This window comes from Ctenopharyngodon idella, chromosome 21 (assembly GCF_019924925.1).
Source record: "Ctenopharyngodon idella isolate HZGC_01 chromosome 21, HZGC01, whole genome shotgun sequence".
NCBI lineage: Eukaryota > Metazoa > Chordata > Actinopteri > Cypriniformes > Xenocyprididae > Ctenopharyngodon > Ctenopharyngodon idella.
The window spans coordinates 15,068,156-15,089,693 of record NC_067240.1 but is presented as its reverse complement, the minus strand read 5'-3'; the positions used below and the strand labels follow the sequence as shown (position 1 = coordinate 15,089,693).

The 21,538-nt window shown below is 36.3% G+C and overlaps 1 protein-coding gene across 5 annotated transcripts in view; it reads right to left on the bottom strand.

Annotated features, from left to right (window-relative positions):
• cadm1a (cell adhesion molecule 1a) overlaps positions 1-21,538 on the bottom strand; it is a 288,912-nt gene that overhangs the window by 77,140 nt on the left and 190,234 nt on the right. For 4 of the 5 annotated variants that reach the window (XM_051877613.1, XM_051877615.1, XM_051877616.1 and 1 more), the window contains exon 2: positions 14,203-14,220. The exons of the other annotated variant lie outside the window; for it this stretch is intronic. In XM_051877613.1, the coding sequence (XP_051733573.1) occupies positions 14,203-14,220 (18 nt within the window). The remainder of the gene's footprint in view (positions 1-14,202; positions 14,221-21,538) is intronic. 5 annotated transcript variants of the gene reach the window in all.

Sequence of the window (21,538 nt, the reverse complement as noted above, 5' to 3'; positions counted from 1 at the left end):
GGAAGATACAGACATTGGCCGGTTGACCAAAGCAAGAAATGTATACCATTAAAGGGGATAGTTCAGCCAAAAATTTAAATTCTATAATCATTTACAGTATTCACCTGTATGTTGTTGTTTAAACTTGTATAACTGATTTTCTTCTATAGAACACATTATTATTGATCACTGAGTTGAAATTAAGAACAAGATCAATCTGATTCATGAACGAATTTGAATTGTACAGTTATGTGAAGTGGATGTGTGGATTTACAGTTTTTCTCAGTTGCTTTGGCACATTTCTCGAATCATCCTTAAAATTTGCAAAACAGTATGTTCATTTCTCGTAACAATTTGTACAAACAGCACAACATACTGGATTACCTGCAAAAGCCTGTAACTTGCTCAAAATCCTTATTCATCTTTCAAAAGCAAGTATTTATGTCAATGAACATATCAGTGCCATCAGAATGACAAGTCCTTGTGTCATTGTTCTTGAACAAGATAGTCAAAATGCTTAGCCATGTTGTCAATATAACAGTGATGAATATTTCAGATGTAAACTATGGCTACAGTTTTTATGACAGTGATTGAAACTGCACAAGACTGGCATATATGGCATATATCAATTTTAACATGGACACATTACTGTATATGGGAGATTGATTGCAAAAGACTGGACAGGATTCACAGTTTTGTATTTACTGTTGGTCTGTCAACAAATTACTGTAAAATGTCCTTGTGATAAATGAAAAAGACAAGACTATATACATACACTGTATATATGTATTCATGTGTATGTGTGTGATATAGTATGTATCTGTATAAAGTTCATTTAGCCTACTATACTGTAAGTGTAAAGCAAGTGTAATATGCTACTGTAAGTGTAAAAATGCTACTGTAATATTAAGATTATAGCATGCATACCATATTAGAGTGCAGTGCACATTGCTGAAATACATACCTGTTATGTCTATGAATGAATACTTGAATGATTGAGGAAAAGGTTTTTCTCCAAACATTCAGCTGCACCTTTAGACCCGCATAAGCCATTGTAAGGTCATGATTGAGAACACTGTTTACAATAGTGGTCCTTATTTCACCAGAAACGTGCCAACGCCCCCTTTGCTTTATCTACCTCTTCCTCTGTTTTGCCTCCCTACCCTTCTACCACACATCCTTACTCCTCTTCTTTGTTTCCATGATGTTTTTCCATTATCAGAAATTGTAACTCTTGTGTTGTACTCTGTCTACATATGCTTTCCAGTTGAAGATTCATGACATGCATCTTTGAGCTGTTTTAGAGAACTGGTTGGGTCATTGGTTGATCTAACGCTTTACATTCCCCTGAATACATTAGTGAAATTCAGGATTCACCTGCAAAATTCATCAATTTAGGACACATTTACAAAAGTCTAATAGAAATGTATAGATAATATACATTGTGATAACTAGGTCAACCATTTTGCATTTAATGACTTGTGCGATGAACTAATGACTAGATGTTTTGAGGGGTAAGACTATTCAACAGAGAACCATATAATACATTTTGAGCAACATGATATTAGCAATTGATAATGTAGGAAATAGCAGACAGTTGTACATAATCAATTGCCTGAATGTACTAAAGCATTTGCAATTTGTTCAAAAGAATGAGAAACTGCTTTTATGATGTGCACAAGTGACTAGATGATGTGGTGGTTGAACAAGTAGTTTTGAGAATTTCAGTTTTGATCTGAGAAATGTGCCAAAGCGACTGAGAAAAACTGTAAATGAACAATTCACTTATGAATTATATCATGAATTACTTTTTTTCATGAATGTGCCAGGAGAGCTAGGGCAGATGGAAAGAAATTCACTGAATAACAAATGAATTTCAGTCTAATCCTGACACAAAGCTGTTTGTATGACATACAGAATTCAAATATAGTATAATTAATCATATGGGCTACTTGTATACTAATTCTGTGGTGTTTTTGTTCTAAATCACTTCCATTATATTGAAAAGAACAATTTAAAATTTCTCTTTCAGAAATACAAGGTGGGGCCAGGTTCAGACTACACAATATTTTTGTCGGTTCCGATAGTAACTGTCAGATAATACGATTTTGACTCCTAAAACTTGTCATGTTGGGGACAAGAAACATGTCAGACACGTTGCTACCCAACCATTCATCGCTTGCTGTCTTTAACGACATGCGTGCTTTCATCGAGAAGGCGGGACTATCGTCTGACAGAGGGTGCCGTGAGCGTAAACAAACAATAGCTAGCACCGTGTTTTGCTCTGTCTTGTCATCAGAAAAGCCCAAAAGTGGACACATCTGGATTGCATGGATATTTGGATTTCCTCCAAAGAGATAAGTTTTATTGGATTTCCTCTAAACATAAGTTTTATTTACCTTTTTTCACATCATAAACGAATTGTTTCCATAGCTCCACAAACATTTCCTCCATTGTAAAATTCCACCTAGCAGGAATGATACCATTGTCTCTCTTTTATTTTGGCATGTTTGAAAACACGTAGGAAGGCATTTCTGTGCTCCTATTGGCCAGTGTCACACATGTGACGGAACTCGTCGTGGACGACCCAAAAAAAAAAAAAAAATTAAACATGCTAGTTTTTCTGTCATGACATTGTGAAGCATCGCAGATGCGGCATTGGTTGTCGTCCACTATGACACACTACACGAGCTTAAAAGATAAAAATCTTGCATCCCGACGCCCATTGTCATTTACAAATCCCCACAACACCGTACGTCAAGCAGATCATGGAAAAATCTGGCTGAAATCGTGTAGTCTGAACCAGGCATTATATGTGTGCAAGTAAATAATTTTTAATTAAATAAGTGTTTTTTTGTTTTTTTGGTGAACTGTCCCTTTAAGAGTGAGATAATTCACAGCAAAACGATATTTTTACTGCAACTCACTGGGATAAAAATAAATAAATAACTACCCCACAGCTGCCTACCCTGCAGAGCTAAGAGAAAACATGAATAGGCTAAAGCTGGAGATAAATAAATATATTAATGTGAAATGTGACATGACTTTAAGACACCATCAAGTGCTAATTTGCATGCCTCAGTTGTCAGGCACCTCTAAACAGCCTTGTCACTTAAAGCAGAAGGGAAGAAAGCAATCAGATCGTGTGATGGCGACAGATAAGGGGAGACAGTTTAACAAAACTGAATTCAATCAGCCTGCCAGTAGCACAAAGTCAAAACAGACCAAAACAAATGAACCTTGTGCGGGAGCGACTTCCTTAAGACTCGTCAAAGGGGATGAGGTGTGGATTGAGAGGACTAGATTGGAAATGCAAATAGAAAGACTGTTTATCCCAGAGAGGGGTTATGGATGAAGGTCAAGCTGGCTTCAGCGGTTGTCACAGAGACTGCGCTAAATACCGGCCAGTCCAGCTAGTAGGTGGTAATCATGCTAAGTGACAGAAGATGCATTGAAAGGGTAAACACATACATGAGCACGCACAGCAACCCTGTTCGGCAAGCTCAATAGGGGGAAAAAACAAGCTTTTAGCATGTTAAAGCTAGTTGGGGAAGGTAAGGTGACTAGCAATGAATAGAATACTAAATTAAAAAAGTAAAATATTCACTTCATAACCTTATAATTAAAATGTTCTCTTCTCTGTCCTCCATGACTATATTTCTTGTTTTTTTTCCCACTTAGTTCATTTCCAAGCCTCTCATCCCCCCACAAAAAAAAAAAAAAATCCCATAACTCCAATCTTGGCTGAGCACTGTAATATTTTGAACTTAAATATTGCTCAAAAAGTCATTAAAATGTAGAGTGTACGTGATAAACCGTCTTCGATGCAATTAGCCAGTTCTGTGTTTACTTTGCACAACTCTGGGGTGATGAGCTGGATGCCATTTTGTTGTGTGGGATGAGAGGGATGATTTGAATCATTGGTTGACCTCCCGAGACACCGCACATCTCCTTTACTTCCAAAAAGTTTTGCACAAACTTTGGCAACAAATCTTGGTGAGATGTCATTTAACTATTCATGGACTGGAAAGCAGATGCTTACCCTACAGCATCAGGAAAACATGAGGCCTATTAAAAAAATCTAAAGGAACAAACATGAACCACTAGGGTATGCCAATGAGTCAAACTCAATGAGGAAAAAGGGGAAACGTGTTAATTGCTTTCTGGCGCGTTCACTGCTGCTTTTACATCTTCAAAATGTTATTTATTCCATAAAAGGAGTAACAAGTGTGTCCACAAAATTTTTTGGACCTATTAACATTTGTTTTTTGCAAGTGTTTTGCAAGCTTAAACATTCTACTGAAAGGATTTTTCCTTGCAATAATATTTTTTAATAAATATTTCAAACTTTAAATTGTATTATTCAAAATATGCCATGATAAAATGCCTTTTAAAAATGTTTTACAGGATTAAATTTTAAATCAAAATTAATTTTAAATATTCTACTGAAATTATGATTTCATGTGATGATATATTTAATAAGATTTTTTTAATATAAATATTTAAAACTTTAAATTGAAAATTAAAAAAAAAAGCTTAAAATTAAAAATGTGCAATGATAAAATTCAAATGAAGTGTTTTGAAAGCTTAAATTTTAATTCAAATATTCAGAAATATTTTAATGAGATATCTTTAATAATGTTTTTTTTTTTTTTGTAAATATTTAAAATTTTAAATTATATAAAAAATGTGCCAAGATAAAATGCAAATCAGTTTTCCCATTCACACTAGATCAATCACATTAATAAAATCACATTTCTTGCATTAATTTTCTTGCAGCTAAAGCATGTCAACATTCATGTTCCTATGTAACTCTTATTATGAAAAACTATATCCCAGATATATTAGCTGTTAAGTAAATATTGTCCAGGGATCATACCATATTAAGAGAGGAATTAAACTTGTTTAGGCCCCAAATTATTATTGATTATTGGCGTGCAGCTCAGTTTAATTAAAGTAATTGTTTGTGTCACTGGACCTCGAATGATGAATTCCTATTTAAATGAAGATTTCATTAGCTCATAATGCTCAGGCACAGACCAACAAAAAAGGGCCCCTGATAAAAAAAAAAAAAAAAAATTAGCTTTCCATGCATGTATCAACAACAAACAAGGCATCGCAAAAATGGCAAAGGAATTTGTGTACTGTGCATTTGCATAACTTGTTCAAACAGATCTGTGACATTATCTCTGTATTTAATTACCGACATTCAAAATAAGTAGCACAGAACATTGATCATTTTGGTCTAGATTAAAGCTGTCAGAGGACGATACTCCACTCTCAGTGAGGCAGACAAGCCATTTATATCACTACAGGCCCAGCACCACCCCAGTGCCCCTCATACATCAACCCAGAGGAACACCCAGAGCGCGCGTACGGGTGTGTGTGCACGTGTGTGTGTGACAAGGAACGGGCTAACGCAGGAGTGCACTGCCGTGCTGTAAAGGTCAAAGCACTCTACTGTCCGCCTCAATAGCTCATCCTGCTTGCTGCACTTTTTTAAACAGCATGTGCGAGTGAGGAAAACCATGGCTTTGAATTAGATCTGAATGGAGGTGATTGTAAAAGAGTGAGATCCACGTACACCTGTGAGCCTGAATCAGTGAGAGTGAATGTGATACCCATCACTATTCAGAGCCGCAAAGGTCACCGTTCTTGCTCGAATATTACAGTCTGGCTAATAGAGGAGAACTCCATGGTTACGGTTCTGTGTGTTCAGAGGGTGTTGAACTTTCGGAGCAGAATTTTCATTTGTGTGAACTTCCTTCTGAATGATTGGACATAGGATAGAAAAATCACAAATGAGATAGCTTTAATATCTGATGAGACAGAAAGGAGATCAAATGGAGACTATTTTCCTTAAAGAAATTCACCCCAAGTCACCAGTAATCTCACATTTTCTTAGAGTTTCAGAAGAGATCTAAATAATGTCTCAATCTGTGCACAGATCTGACAATATACCCACAATAAAGTCTGAGAACCTCTCCTAAGGAATATTAGGAGAAACATCTGAAAAAAAATGGATAAGTACATTAAACATAATCAAGACTTCCATCAAGTGTCCTGAGTTATGAAAGAGCATCCTCTGAGCAATAATTACATCTGTGAAGTCTCTCTGCTTCTGTGTACTTTAGTGTGTTCAAAAAGTTTGGGGACCGTAAGATTCTGTAATATCAAGAACCTGTATAATTTATTAAAAAAAAAAAAAGCTCACTTATGCTCAACAAGGCTGCATTTATTTGATTTAAAAAAATAAAAAAAAACCTGATACTGCGAAATATTACGATTTAAAATAATATTTTAAATATTAATATATCAATATATTTAAAAATGTAATTTATTAGTGTGACAGTAAAGCTGAATTTTCAGTAGTCATAACTCCAGTCTTCAGTGTTATTTGTCAATGTTGAAAATGGTTGTGCTGCTTAATTTAATTTAATTTAAATTTTATTTATTTATTCATTTTTTATTTATTTATTTTTATTTATTATTTTTTTTGTGTGTGTGTGGAAACCGTGATACATTTAAGGATTCCTTGATGAATAAAAAGTTCAAAAGAACAGCATTTATTTGAAGCATTTCTTACTTTAAGTGTACACTTCAAGTTATGCATACTTAGTATGTAGTATGTTAAAGGAATAATTCACCCAAAAGTAAAAATTCTGCCCATCACACAAAGCTATTATATGTCTTCAGAAGACTTAGAATATCACGCATGAGTTGTATGGACCACTTTTATGATACATTTATAGTGCTTTTGGAGCTTGAGCACCATTTACTTTAATTATAAATAAAGGAGCAGTCAGAATATTCTTCAAAAATTAGAAACTACTTGATAATTTTCATTTTGGGGTGAACTATCCTTGTAATTTTATCTGAATAAGACGTTAATGTCTCAATTAAGACTGGGTACAATCTAATATGAGAACATGTTCTGCATATTACCGTGTCATTAATGCTGGTTTATTGTAGGCCCACAGGCTTAGTCTGATATCATTCGTTCGAAATCACTTTAAGCACATTTGTGTTCTGATGGCCAGCAGCTCTTATGGTAAGCTCAGCACTGGCATTATGTCACTGTGCCCTTCCATCTGTGAAAGGAGACCTCCAGACACACGTGCCAACATCCCCTTTCAAACTCAGTCACCCCTGTTAAAAAGACCAGCATATGCTCCTTTAGATGATGCGGTCACCATCAGGCCTCTTAAAGGGATAGTTCACCCAAAAATGAAAAATTCTGTCATCTACTCACCCTCAAGTTGTTCCAAACCTGTATGAATTTCTTTCTTCTGCTAAACACAAAAGATATTTTGAAGAATATGGGTAGCCAAACAGTAGATGGGCCCCACTGACTTCCATAGTATGGAGAAAAAAAAAGAAAAAAAATGCTATGGAAGTCAATGGGGCCCATCAACTGTTTGATTACCAACATTCTTCAAAATATCATTTTTTTGTGTTCAGCAGAAGAAAGAAATTCATAGTAAGAAAATGACAGAATTTTAATTTTTGGGTGAACTATCCCTTTAACTAGTTAAACCAGTCCCAAACTAAGACTAAAAAGCCAGAAATGCCAACGCTAGTCTTTTCAGCAGAGGCTATTTCCACGTTAGATGCACAAATTCAACAACAAGCCTTATGACACATGGACAAATTTACTAAATCTTCTTAAGAGAATACATCAAGCTTAACTGGAATAAGTTAAGCCTTCAGGAGTGTCTCTCTGCAGATGCTTTTGTGATAGTTCTGCTAAATCCTTCACAGACATCACTTAGCTTAATTCAATTAAGTGACTTTTTGCTTTAGTGTACGATTAACCCTACAAAAAAAGTGCAGATTGTACGCTAATTTTACATAGTGTCTAAATACAGTTATCCAATAATATCAGATATCTAAAATACATCAGATGTTTTCTTTTTAATACTTAAATTGACATATCCCAGAGTCATTATTATATGTAAGATTAAAAAAATAAAAAATGCAGTGGTGATACCATCAGCCTAAAAGCATGAGAATGCATTTAATGCAAATATTATAGTTGTTATAAGTTCCAATGATGGACCCATGAGAGTTTTCCAGCTTTGTTGTGTTTAATTACAAACAATATTAGCTTGTTTAACAAGCAGCGTTTAAAACGGCATGTGTAAACCCAACTTTTGCTGCTTTCTCTTTGAAACAAACCTGGAGCGAGTTCCCTTAAAAGGCTCAGCAAGCCCCTGAGCCACAAAGACCCCCTCCCACTCTCTGTGTACGCTGAGGAGCCGTGAAGCGTTCACACAAACGTATGGATAAGTAAATTGTGATGATACTAGTGCTAATGAAGGGTAAAATGCTGGTTGGATGGGAGCAGCAGTGGAATGTGGCGTGTGGGAAGGGATGGATGGCAGCCTGATGATTAATGCGTCAGAGAGCCGACGGGGGCCGGGCACAGCACCAGAGGCCTTGCCACCCCTGCTCGCTCATTTGGAAATTTTTCTCAGCAGAGGGAGAGGAAGAAAAAAGGACTTCTGCCTCTGTGACTGAGTCTCAACGGCAATGGATAAACAAATACCCCCTTTTCACTAAAACGCTGCTGGTGCAATCCTCTTTCAGACACTGTTACAGCATAAGCTGTCCAGAAATAAACACAGCACTTCATGTCTTTAAGAGTTTTTTTTTTTTTTTTTATAAACATCTATAGCAACTTTAGTGTCTTTATATGTGAAGCTTTTTTTGGTGCAACCATCAAAAGTCATATAACTAAATTTAATATCATAAATATAAAAAACTAAATATTATTATAAATAATGTTTAGAAAACATTTCATTTATATTCATTTCATGTAAATTTCATTTATAATAAAAAAATAGTAATACTAATATTTTGTATTACTATTTTTTGTTATAAATGAAATTTACATGTACAAACAGTTTAATATTTTAAAATAATATTTTATTAAAATCCATGGTTATCAATTTACTTATGATATTTATAAATAATCTTACCATTCGGTTTGGGGTCAATGTGTGTTTTTTTTTTTTAAGAAATGATTTTTCATTTATACATTAAATTGATCAAAGGTGATATTAAAATTTTTAATGTTACAAAATATTTTTCTATATAAATGTTTTCTCTTCATCAAAGAAAAAAGTATTATGTTTCCACAAAAATACTAAGCAGCACAACTGTTTTCAACATGAAGGATCATGTGACACTAAAGACTGAAGTAATGATGCTGAAAAATCAGCCTTGCCAGATGAAGATGTTGCTTTAAAGGGGACCTATTATGCCTCTTTTTACAAGATGTAAAATAAGTCTTTTTGGGTGTGAGCAAAAAAAGTGCCGTTTTTGAGTGTGTCCCTTTAAATGTAAATGAGCTGCTGCTCCTGGACCCCTTTCCAGATAAGGGCGAGTTTCAAGAACTCATGCTCCGGCATACCGGTAACAACAAAACAGGACATCTCATGCACCAAAAATGTCAGAAAGGGCATTCATGTGCCATTTTTAACTAGGAAACTCTTGTTTACGATAACTCCGATAGCACTTGAGGGCAACATCAGTTCTGGATATGAAGTTTGGAGCACAAAGCGTTGGTATTTACCCATCTTTCAGAATCAACCTTTGTGAAAACCCAGCGTTGAACAGACCCTCGTTTGTGAAGCAGACTGGCGGAAAATGATTGGCGCAAACATACAAGACCTACTTTCTTTGGGACATTTCCTTCGAAATTGAAATTTAACCACAATGTCCTCAGTGACTCAGGTGGCGGGAGTCTATGGAGACTCTTATGTGCATTGGTACATCCCAAAACACAACACTTGTAATGCCTCTTTAGCAGAGACTTTGTAAAACTCCAGCTTGTACCGCGAGGATACAGAAATGATTGACTCTGTGCTTGTCATTCAGGGCTGAGTCTATGCTAATAGGGCAGATCATCACCGGTTGTGGGCGAGGCTTCTCATCTTAGGTGAGAATCTGAATCAGCTTGTATGAAGAGACTGCTTCTGATTTATGGGAATTAGTGGATTTTTACCATTATAGGCTGGTTGTTCTCACACACTGTGGACAGTGTTCAAACACCTTATAAAAGTGAATTGTGCATAATAGGTCCCTTTAAAAACTTTACTTGATGCCGACGTTATTTCACCCCCAAGTCTATGATCTCATTGTGTCCTGGTTTGAGAGCAGCAGATCCACTCTGTTGATGGGCCAAAAGAAGACCAGATAAACAAAAGGCCAGAGAGAAAGAGATAAAAAGAGTGACCAAAAAAAAAGAAAAAAAAGAGAGAAAGCAGGTAAGAAAAACACAGCGGAAGAGCAGAGACCTGCCTTGCCCTCTCTCTCTCTCTCTCTCTCTCTCTCTCTCTCTCTCTCTCTCTCTCTCTCTCTCTCTTCCCTTCCCAGCATTCCTCCTCTCAGCAAGATGGTGCACCACCAGGACCTCCAGCACCTGTCCCTCACTCTGGAATCAGTGAGCTGTGCCGGAGTCACACGGCCTCTCATCGCCATCCATCTAAATACAACATCCTTGAGCCGAGATTGTACGAGCAGTTCGGTGTGTATTTTGCATTGTCTCCGAGCGGGCGTCCTGATCTAGGAAACGTCTGTGCACACAAGGATAAGAATCCCCATGCAGGCAGCAGGAGATTAACTGCCCTCTGCCTCTCACATCTTCCTCTATCGATCGCCACAGATAAAAAAAAAAAATCCTCACACACATTCACTAAGATGACATCACAGGCAAAGAGGCAGAACAAGGACTCCTTGTGGCAGAGCCACGTCCTTGAGGTCAGAGGAGGCAGCACAGAGACAGAGAGAAGGAGAAGGATGAAGAGCTTTGCTTTCCCCTAGCAGCTAGCATTAAAGTCAAATGAAATCACAACTGGAGAATTGTCGCTTTGGGTTCATGCCAGATAGCTTTGAAGTTGTCTATATAGCATACTCATAAAAATAACAAAATTAGCTTTACGCATTTAAAACGTACAGTCTTTCTCTTCCAGGAAAATGGACTGAAAATATGGATGACTCATCCCGCACTGCATAGACTGTTGTCCAATCAAATGCTCCACAGAATAAGAATGTCTCTCCCAAAAATTATAAGCACCACCTGAAACTGAATAGCAGGTCATGGCTGATTTTCGGGCCAATACATTTAGCTCAATTAATTATTATTATTATTATTATTTATAATTAGCTCATAACTAACCAATATTAAAATTCAATACTATTTTGTGTAAAATAAATAAATAAGAAATGAAGCAATACAAAAAACATTCCATATAAATAATAATAATAATAATAATAATAATAATGATGATAAGAAAAAATAAATAAAATATAATAAAAATATAATTTATTAATTAATTAATTAATTTATATTTTATATATATATATATATATATATATATACATACACACACACATAATAATTTGTAATAATATATAATTTGTTATTTGTTTTATTTTTATGCTATATAGATAACCTCAAAGCTATCCAGCATGAATCCAAATTGACAATTCTCCAATTGTGATTTCATTTGGAAATTATTTATTATACATATACATTATGTTCATTATTATATAATAATGATAAATAATAATGAACAATGTATAGTATATAAATGGATATTAACTGAGATTTGCAAAATATTACATTTACCAGTGTTATTGTATTAGCGTTTTTAAAGAATAACTTTAAGCGTTAGATGCATTATGAAATTTGCAGTATTGGCCAATTAATATCCCATATTGACGTACATAGACTGGGAAAAAAAAAAAAAAAAAAACCCTGATAACTGCCATAGTACCGATACTGTGCATCTCTACATTTCATGGGGTCTTAAATAAATAAATATAATAGTTTCTTTTGATTTGTCAAGCTAAGGGAAAGACAAAAACATGGAGATATAACAGTTGCATTATGGGTATGTTTTTTGTAAGTGTTGCCTTGTGCTAATGTGATTAGTTAGTACAGATCTTCTGGATCACGTTACATCAATTTCACAGGAGTCAGCTAACACAATAATAGAAAAGTCATCAGCACGGCCCTCTATTCAGTATTAATGGTGAGTATATGTCTTTGGCAAGAGAGCATTCTGTTTACAAGCAGAGCTGGAGGAGAAAGAGGGCGAGAGAGAGAGAGAGAGAGAGAGAGAGAGAGAGAGAGAGAGAGAGAGAGAGAGAGAGAGAGAGAGAGAGAGAGAGAGAGAGAGAGAGAGAGAGAGAGAGAGAGAGAGAGAGAGAGAGAGAGAGAGAGAGAGAGAGAGAGAGAGAGAGAGAGAGAGAGAGAGAGAGAGAGAGAGAGAGAGAGAGAGAGAATGCGGCATAAACCAAGCAGAAGGCCATGAAGGACTGGGGTCTATACCAAGGACTGGGATTCATCCAATCTCCCTTGGGAGTGTCTTCTTCAGCTCACTTCTAATTTATACCCATACAAATAACTTGGCTTCGATTAATAACTGAATCACAAGGCAAAAAAAAAAAAATACAGTGCTTTTGCCAAGAGCAGGGTTTGTGTGTGTGTGTGTGAAAGAGAGAGCATTTCTCCTGTGCCTCAGCATGTTTGGCCTGATAGACTGTGGAGGAGAAGGGCATTAATCGTAAAGGGCTGCTGGAGTGTGGGCTAAAGTTGCTGGCCGTAATACTGTCTTGTCTGAATCATTGATGTCCGGAGCAGGGCGAGTGTCTAGTTTTCCATTCTAATGTGGCCTGGCACACAAAAAGAAGCATCATTCCTCCTGTGCTGATGAGAGTACATTAGGGCAGGGGCATTTTAGTAGGGGATAAATAAGGGCATTTGTGAATGTTTCTTTTATGGCTTTAGATTAGGAAAGCAACAATATAGAAACGCTGGCTAATACAATAGCCAATAATTATTTTTATATTATGCCCAATAACAAATACTATGGCTGGTATTATAAATCAACAGCGTTCACACTACAGTTCCAATTAAAAATTATTCATGCTGAAAAGAGGCATTATAATTAAAAAAAATGAAAAAAATAAAATAAAAAATAACCCATGATATTATCTACTTCTAGTACTTCTAGTATTGGCTTGGTATAATGCAACCATTTTTTTTATTTTTTTTTTTTATTTTATTTGTATAGTAGTTTTTTATAATACACATTGTTTTAAATCAGTGTTACAAAAAACAGTGTCTTACTTACCAAGCAGGAGCTGGTACACAATTTTATACATTCTGTACATACTCAAATTTTAATTTGAACAGGCAGATGCAATCTAGATTTAATTTTAAAAACAGCTAATCTTAGCTGTTACCAATATGGTCACTAATATATTATGGATTTCTATTTTCAACATTGTATTTAATATATGTAATTAAGCCTCCAGGTACTTGTGATTCAACACAGAATGTGTTCTTGAAGTTTTGTTAAGGTAATTAAAAAGTGAGTCATGAGACACTCATCAATGAATTATAATGTGCATTATATCTATTTCAAACCATATCTAATCATCATGAATGAGAATCTGCACATAAGTACAAGCAGCACTTATCAAAGAAAAGGAATTCAGCCTGGTTGCATTGGATGGAACTGGCTTCTCAAACATGAAACCATGTTATCACTAGGGGCTTTTACAGTGCTTTTGTATGCAACCTTTCTAAACTACACAACACAACACAACACAAGTAATATCATGTCCTTAATCTACAGTATAATAAAAAAATAAAAAAAATAAATAAAAAAAATCAAACATTCCGGTATCTTGAATCCTTGCTTGTCTTCAATGAGCCTTAGCAAAAATAAGGCAAGAAATAAAATGAAGACCTGAGAGGCGCTGGCAAGACATTGATAGAGTGAAGAGTCAGAGTACGGTCTACCAAATGACTTATTTTACCGCCCTTCTTCAAAACATATGCCCCACATTTGAAAGAGGAAATGATTGCATATCTGGAGTAAATGTGCTCTGTGAAAATGGAGAAATTCAACTGGATGAGACACCAGAGAGAATGAGGTGTACTTTCTGTCCTGAAAGGTGAGAAACAGATGATGTTAGAAGGAACGAAAAAGATGGAGTGCTGGAGAGACACAGCACCTGCACCGGTGGAGTTTGAGGAGAAAGAAAAGTCAGTGAGTCAGAGGCTGAAGAAAGACGAGATGGTTTCGGTTATAACCAGCACTGCTAGCTGTAAAGGACAAGCTATTTGGGAAATGGGGTTTGGAATGGGAAAAAAAAAACAAAAAAACTAACGCACAAACACAAGAGGTAAAAGGGAAGCCATACCTGGGAACTGAGCAGCTCCTGTGTGAAAGGGGGAGAGAAAAAAAAGAGAGAAAATAATTAGGAGGAAGCCATTCACCAAAAGACGATCCCCAGCGTCATGCAGTCAGAAGAAGAAGAAAAACAAAATGGCACATTTAAAAATGCTAAATCAACAATAACCTTACAAGGTCAGGTTCGATGTTTGAAAATATTAAGGAAAAAAAAAAATAATAATCAAATTTCAAAATCATGACAATGTGGCTGAAACAAACAATCTGACTGACTGATCACTTCACGGCATATCTTGAACAGCCATTAATACAGCAAAAACCTCATGAATATAACAATAACAAACAATGGAAGGAGAAATTCATCGTCAGGTCTCCTGCGGAACATTACTTTATCTCATTCAGTGCTTTCTTTCGATGTGGCGTGCTGTGAAACTTCATTAATTGCAACATGTCAACAGCACCTGTTCTTGAGCTCATCTATCTGCAGCTAAGGCCCCAAATCAGAGGCTTAGCTAATGCACCGCCTCTGGTACCCACATAACAGTTTTAAAAAGCACTTAGAGCTGACATGGCTTTATGAAACTGTGCAATGAGTCAGAGTCTGATTAGAAAAACAATTTTCTTATTAGCATTTTCACCAAATTTTCATCTTAGCTAATGTGCTAATTAGCATTCGTCTTCTGGGACTCTACGCAAAGCCATTGAAGACGGATATTTGTGCCTCAGCTTTGCTCAGAGCATCTGCATGTCAATTGAATTTAAACAACATTAGAGAAAGTACACAGAAATCCATGCAAATATCCATGGGTGACCACGGCATAAATCATCTCTCAGTACCAAACAAAACTCTTCAAACCCGGCCGCTTGAAACAAGACCCTTGAGGCAAGTACTAAATAAACCTCACAGAGCTTTGCGTAGGCCTATAAAACAAGCTTGTGACCACCAGGCTTCCTTCATCAAGCAGTAAGACCATCCTGGCTATGACTGGAAGATAGCCTGGTCTAAGCAGAGTAGAATTTTAGACACTTGGTGCCGTGAGAGAATACAGTGCGTCGTCTTTATGATTTGTCGCATGATTTGGTTGAGAGCAACAGGGGATCAGGGGCCACCCTCGAACTCAGACCCCTGGAACACAGGCCACACGAATAGGGTTATCCATGTTAAGTAAATGTCAGCCGTCAGAATAACTCTGCATTGGCTTTTCAGCCCTAGGCTTCGCTGGGCCCCTGACCGGAGAGCTAAGGGACCGCCCAGTCCGTGTCACACTCTCTCCCCCTCTCTTCAGGTGAGGTTAAACTCTCTGACCAGTGCAATGCATTAAACATGAGTTATCCCACTTGAGAGACGCTCCCTACTCCAAAATGATAGGGACATTAACTTTGGGGTCAGCTTGCATGAGCTGCATTAATGAACCCTTGTGTCTCACTTTACATGCACACCAACCGGAGAGCACTTCAGATAGTCGAAAGCCTGAAAACAAGGCGTGTTTAAAAATATGCTGTCATAACTGGGAATTTATGGCTACAGAAAGAGAGTCAGATTCATATAAACATCATAATATATCAATATAATATAATATAATATAATATAATCCTTTGCCTGTGTGTGTATGGTTCATTGACAAATAAAGCTTAAAAAAAGTTGTTTTTTAAAAAAAAAAAAACTGATGTAATGCATAAATACAATGTGTTTGAACAATGTGTTTAAACAAGTTTAAGTTGTTAAATAATATTTGGAAGTGTTTAAATTCTTTTTTTTTTTTTTTTTTCAGGTGGTACAACCAAATAGTTGTATGTATATTCTGTAGTTGTACCACCTGACATGGAAAGTGTACCAACCTACCCACACTTGAAATTCTGAAACAAGGATCAGTTGGGATCCTCTGGATGATGCATTATCATATTTACTGTTATTGCCTTGTCAATTCATAATAAAAGAGCCGTGTTTGCAGTTGTGCCACCCTGACATTTCAGAATATACAAAATTGCAGAATATACAAATTTTGGAATATACAAAAAAAAAAAAAAAAACTAAATAGGTTTTATGGAATAAAGTGATATGTGTCATGAATCTATCAATTATTTTAAAAGGAAATGATGCACTTGGACACAAAAATATGCACGTCATGTCACTGACACGCACACACACTACGTTTCAGCTCACTCCTGGCCAGCCGCCTTTCACACAGATTTCCACAGCATGATCTACCTAATCAAAACCTAGAAATCTGCTGCCTATGAGGTATTAAATTAAACATGATAAGTGGACCCATTAAAGCACAATTATCAGTGATCTGCAAATGTGAACATTCCAGCTAAAAATGTCACTGGACAAAAACCGTTGGATTCACAGACTTCAAAGTCAGTGGCAAAGTGCAAGTGTTTCTAAGGATCAAGTCTTTGTCCTATCAGTCTGCTTTAGTCAGAAAGGATTGAAGCGTGTGTACCTGAGCCATAATAGGGAGGGATTTATTGTCTGTCTGCCGGGCGGTGATTAGACACCACTGCTGCCACTCTGATAAGCTTCGCTGATGGGAATAGACACTCCAGTGTCCTAAAACCACCTTGGAGGAGCCAGAGAGAGAGGTCACATCTGGCGGTTCCCAACATCCGCCTCTGACTTTGAAGTGACTTTTGAGGTTTTCTTAAACTTTAGGGACACTTAGAACTTCTTCAGAGGAGTGAGTGTCATTAAGCGAGAGAGAGAGAGGGAAAAAAAGGAATTATAGCTCTGATATTATAGAATTCAGCACAGGATAAATCACAAATTTATTCCCTTCTGCTTTGGGGATACCAGCATTGCTTTCTGACATTACACAGAACATTCATGAAAAAATTCAATGTGGACAGCCAGAAATGTGCGCCAGCTAACCTGCCATGAACAGTTGGATATTTTCAAAAATCCTTTAAAAACTACCCTGCTGAATTCCCATGCTGGTCAGCACAGCCACGATTACTGAAGGGTGTGCAAAACTACATTTTCAAAATTGACATCTAAAGCACAGCACGCTAATTTAAGCATTGCCACTACAAATTTCAAAATTATATACCAAAACATACCCCATCTAAAACAACAATTAGGTTAATAATAGTAATAGGCCATGGATGTTTAGGCATTCTGGGCACTGATGGAGTACTATGAGCAGATGTACATACCCTCAGACATGAAACTTCCAGCCTGACCTGCTGAGCCTTCATGTAATTAAAAGGTTAGGAGAGCAGAGTCATATTTTCATCTCAAAAGGGATTTGATGGAAAGGGCAGGGTTGTGTGGCCTAGCACAATCCACACAACACACAGATTGACCTTCACATTCATTCCTTTCTGAACAGCATGCCAAAGAGACCAAATGAACACCTCTATGCCACACACAATGGGGCTACAAGGATTGTGATGCTATCTTTTTTTTAGAGAAAAAAAAAAAAAATGAAATCTGATTTGAAATCCTTGAAAAGAGGTGACATTTACATTGGTCATACTTTTAGCAAAGATAATACTAAAAGCTCATACAAAAAATGGAATAGAACAGAAGGAGGACAATGATAAGACCTGAATACCAACAATATTGCTATTAGATGTTCAAAAGCGGATCTGAATGTTACAGTCAGTGGGTGAAAATAGCTTCAGACGAAAGCCATCAGGTGTTTGGGGACAGAAGGGGGCGAGACAGAGAACTGATACAGCAAAGGGACAGTTGGGGTGGTCACAGACGAGACCTAGAGACCAGAAAGGGAATGCTACCATTAATTTTGAATGAGAGGCACAGATCTGCAGTAATTGCTATCTGATAGCACACCCAACAGCTCGTCAATCTCAGGACATATCTCTGTGGGATCACCTGAGGTAAAGTGACCCCGTCATAACTTAGAAGTCACTACATTTACAAAGGACCACATAAAATCACAACACAAAGCTTTGAGACCATTTATATGCTAGTGTACTCGAACTGTCTTTCTCCTTCAGGAAAACAGATAAAAAATATTGCCGACTCATGATGCATTACACAAATTTTCAGCCAAACAAATGCTCTCTGAAATGAGCAAATGTGAAGTAACTAAAGCATATTGGCAATTTTTTTCATATATACCTAACCAAACATTATGTTTAATAGGAAATAAGTCAAAATAGTTGCCCATCAAGGGTACACAAAAGTAGAAACTCTACTATTGCAAATATAAATGGTGAATGGACTCTTCCGTAACTAATTACCTAACAAGAATAGAGAAAAAGCAGTGAGCGCTGTTACTTCCTGCTGTTTGCAAATCCTAAAAAATTTGTATTGGAATGTCAGTCACATAATTTGTGTAAGGGTCCTTCAGCCAAAACAAAAACAAAAATAAATTATAAAAAGTACCATTTCACACAAAATCAGTACTGCACTCTGAATGGCTGACCCGCTAGAGGCCGTGGAAAATATTTTTGGCTATTATTAGTGAACAGAAAGGCTGGTGTTCTGGAAAGACAAGGTTATAATCACAACAAATACTACAATGAAATACAAACATTTTAAATGTTGGCTTCTCCAAAATAGACAAGGACAAGGTAATTTTTTGGTCTCTGTAGCCAACACAGAAATAAAAGACACATTTTGGGGGTGCCGCAGTGTGACAAATTTGCTGCTAACATGCTATCTGGACGCGAGAGAAATTGACTTTTTTAAGATTTCAAAGTCTCTAAAAATGGAGGATCCTTCCTTCTTTGGCACTTACTCCAAAAGCAGTGCTTTGTAGTACAAGACTGTACAACTCCTCTAATGTGAGCAAAAGAATTAATTTGACTGCACTTACTGTACAGTATACTGTGTAAGTTGTAAAGTTCACTCAAAACATGTACATTGGCTGCGTCCGAAATCACATACTTCCCTACTATATATTATGTGAAAAACAGTATGCGAGGCGAGTAGTATGTCCAAATTCATAGTATTTGAAAAACAGTAGGCGAGAAATACCCGGATGACCTACTGCTTCCGCCCGAATTCTGTAGTAGGCATACGATGGACGCTGTGCTATCCCATGAGGCCACAGGAGAGGATTCTTCATATTCGAAAATGGCGGAAAGCGGCGATGCGGCTCTTTTCAAGTCTAAGTACCTCAGGGAAAAACAGTGTTTATTGTGGTTAAATTGCACTTGTTTAACATAATGTAAGTAAACGGCTGACTTATTGAAAGTTTAAACAATGTAAATCGATGAGAAGATTTTGAGAGTTGGCTGTAAAAAGATGTTTAATCATTATTACTGAGAGCACATTAAGCTAACGAACAGATCGAGCTACATCAGCTTGTTAACACTGTTTTATTTAACGGAGACGTTTGTTGTAGGGCTCACAGTTTGTAAATGTTATGTAAATCGTTTTTTTTTTTTTTTTTTTAGAATATGTATATACTATTTATTATTATTATCATATTTATTTATGTATATTGTATATAATATTTAGGCTATGTATATATTGTGTGTATTTCTCTCTCCCTCTCTGTCTATATCTATCTACACATTATTTATTTATATATGTGTATTCAAGTTTGTTTATTGATTCATGTGTCTTTTGTTTCTCTTGTGTATTTTTATATGCATTCATTTATAACAATAAATTACTTAATTTCGTTGCTCCAAATCAGTCTCTGTCATGATGTTCACAGACATGTCTTTTTATTCTGAGGTAAAATTTGCTAGCTAAATAGGGGATTATACTTTGACAAATATTTAACAAGCTGTTGATGAAAGCGTGATCTGCAAGCAGCTGACCGATGCCTCCTTTGAGCTGTTGATTGAATCGACGTTAAAACACAGATGATAGCGGTAAGCATTAATAATAACAGAGTAGAGTGGGCCCTTTAAATTTTCACGCTGTTGTGACGACGCATGACACGTGACAACATTAACATGGCGGATGTAGTACGTCCGAATTTCATTCATACTACCCATATTCATAATATATAGAACATACTTTTTTAACGGTCGGGAAGTACGTTCAAATTCAAATGTAGTACCTACTCATGTAGTATGCGATTTCGGACGCAGCCATTGTCATGTTTTTTTGATCCACTATCCCTTTAAAGTATAAATGTAGGTACAATATAAATTTATAACAACAACAATTTGTTTGTCCAACCAGAAAGCAAAAGTACTGTGTTATACACTATAAAAAGAAATTCAGGGGATTTGTTACCACAACTTAAATAAAAAATTAAAGAAATTAAAGAAAAATTCTAATTTATTGTTTTAATTAAACCTTTTAAGTTGTAAACATTATTTTGTAGAGTTCTGTTTACATAATAATGTTGATCATTACATCAACTTAATATTGTCTGTAATTTAAACTCAAATTTCAAATTTTTTTTTGTTGTTAGTGAAGGGAAAGACCTGTTACTGTTTAATGCTGCACGTTTGACATTTAAAATAGTTTCTGTAATGTTGAAGTTTTTATGTTTACCATTATGCTGAAGAGTAGATACATGAAGGTAAACATTGACTCTATAAGCAATGACTGCGCTAATGCCAGTGACAAGTAATATCTTACTTGTTCATTAAATATACATGTTAAATAAGTTTTGCTAGCATGTGCTATGATAGCTGTTGATTTGAACTGAGGTAGATAAGATTAACTGGTTCCAGGACTACAACTCTGGTAGTTAGAGAAACTTTTTTGTTTTTGAGTAATCAGCTTAAAAATTTGTGTTTATGCTACAAATTATTAAGTTCCTCTAACTCGAAGTAGCTTGTTGGTTGAACTTAAATCCACTCAAAGTTGTCATAACTCAAAAAAATTGATGCAAACTGTTGCGTTAATTTGATGTTGTTGTTGTTGAGCCAACACATTATTTTTTAGAGTACCACACAATTACAGCCAAGCAGATCATATCTGGTGTTTAACATACAGTTATGTAGATCATGATTTTTAACCAATGAGAAAGAAACCAAGCGAATGACAAAATGTCTGGTTGCTTGTTGTGGTTGGTTAGGAATGGTATTAAAATCCGGAGATCAAAAGATGAGCACAGTTGGTGAAAGGAAGAATGGCTAGTATAGAGATTAATGCCGTAAAAACATTCTCACGGTACTCTGACGCTGAAATGACTATGCATGGTTGCCGAGAGACTACACATTGAATTCAGCCTGTCTGTCTCCCCCATTCTGCTTTTGCCTTTGTTGGCTTCTCCCCCTCGCTCTCAGGTCTAGCTTTTTACTTAATTAAATCAGCCGAGTCCTCATATCAGATATTCTTTAACAGAATACTAAAGCATATCCATTCCCTAATGCCATTATATTGAGCGGAGGGCAGGCAGATGTTTTAATCCCCTGGATCAGCCTACACAAAAGAAAGAGAGGCCTCCAGTCTGCCATTAGCC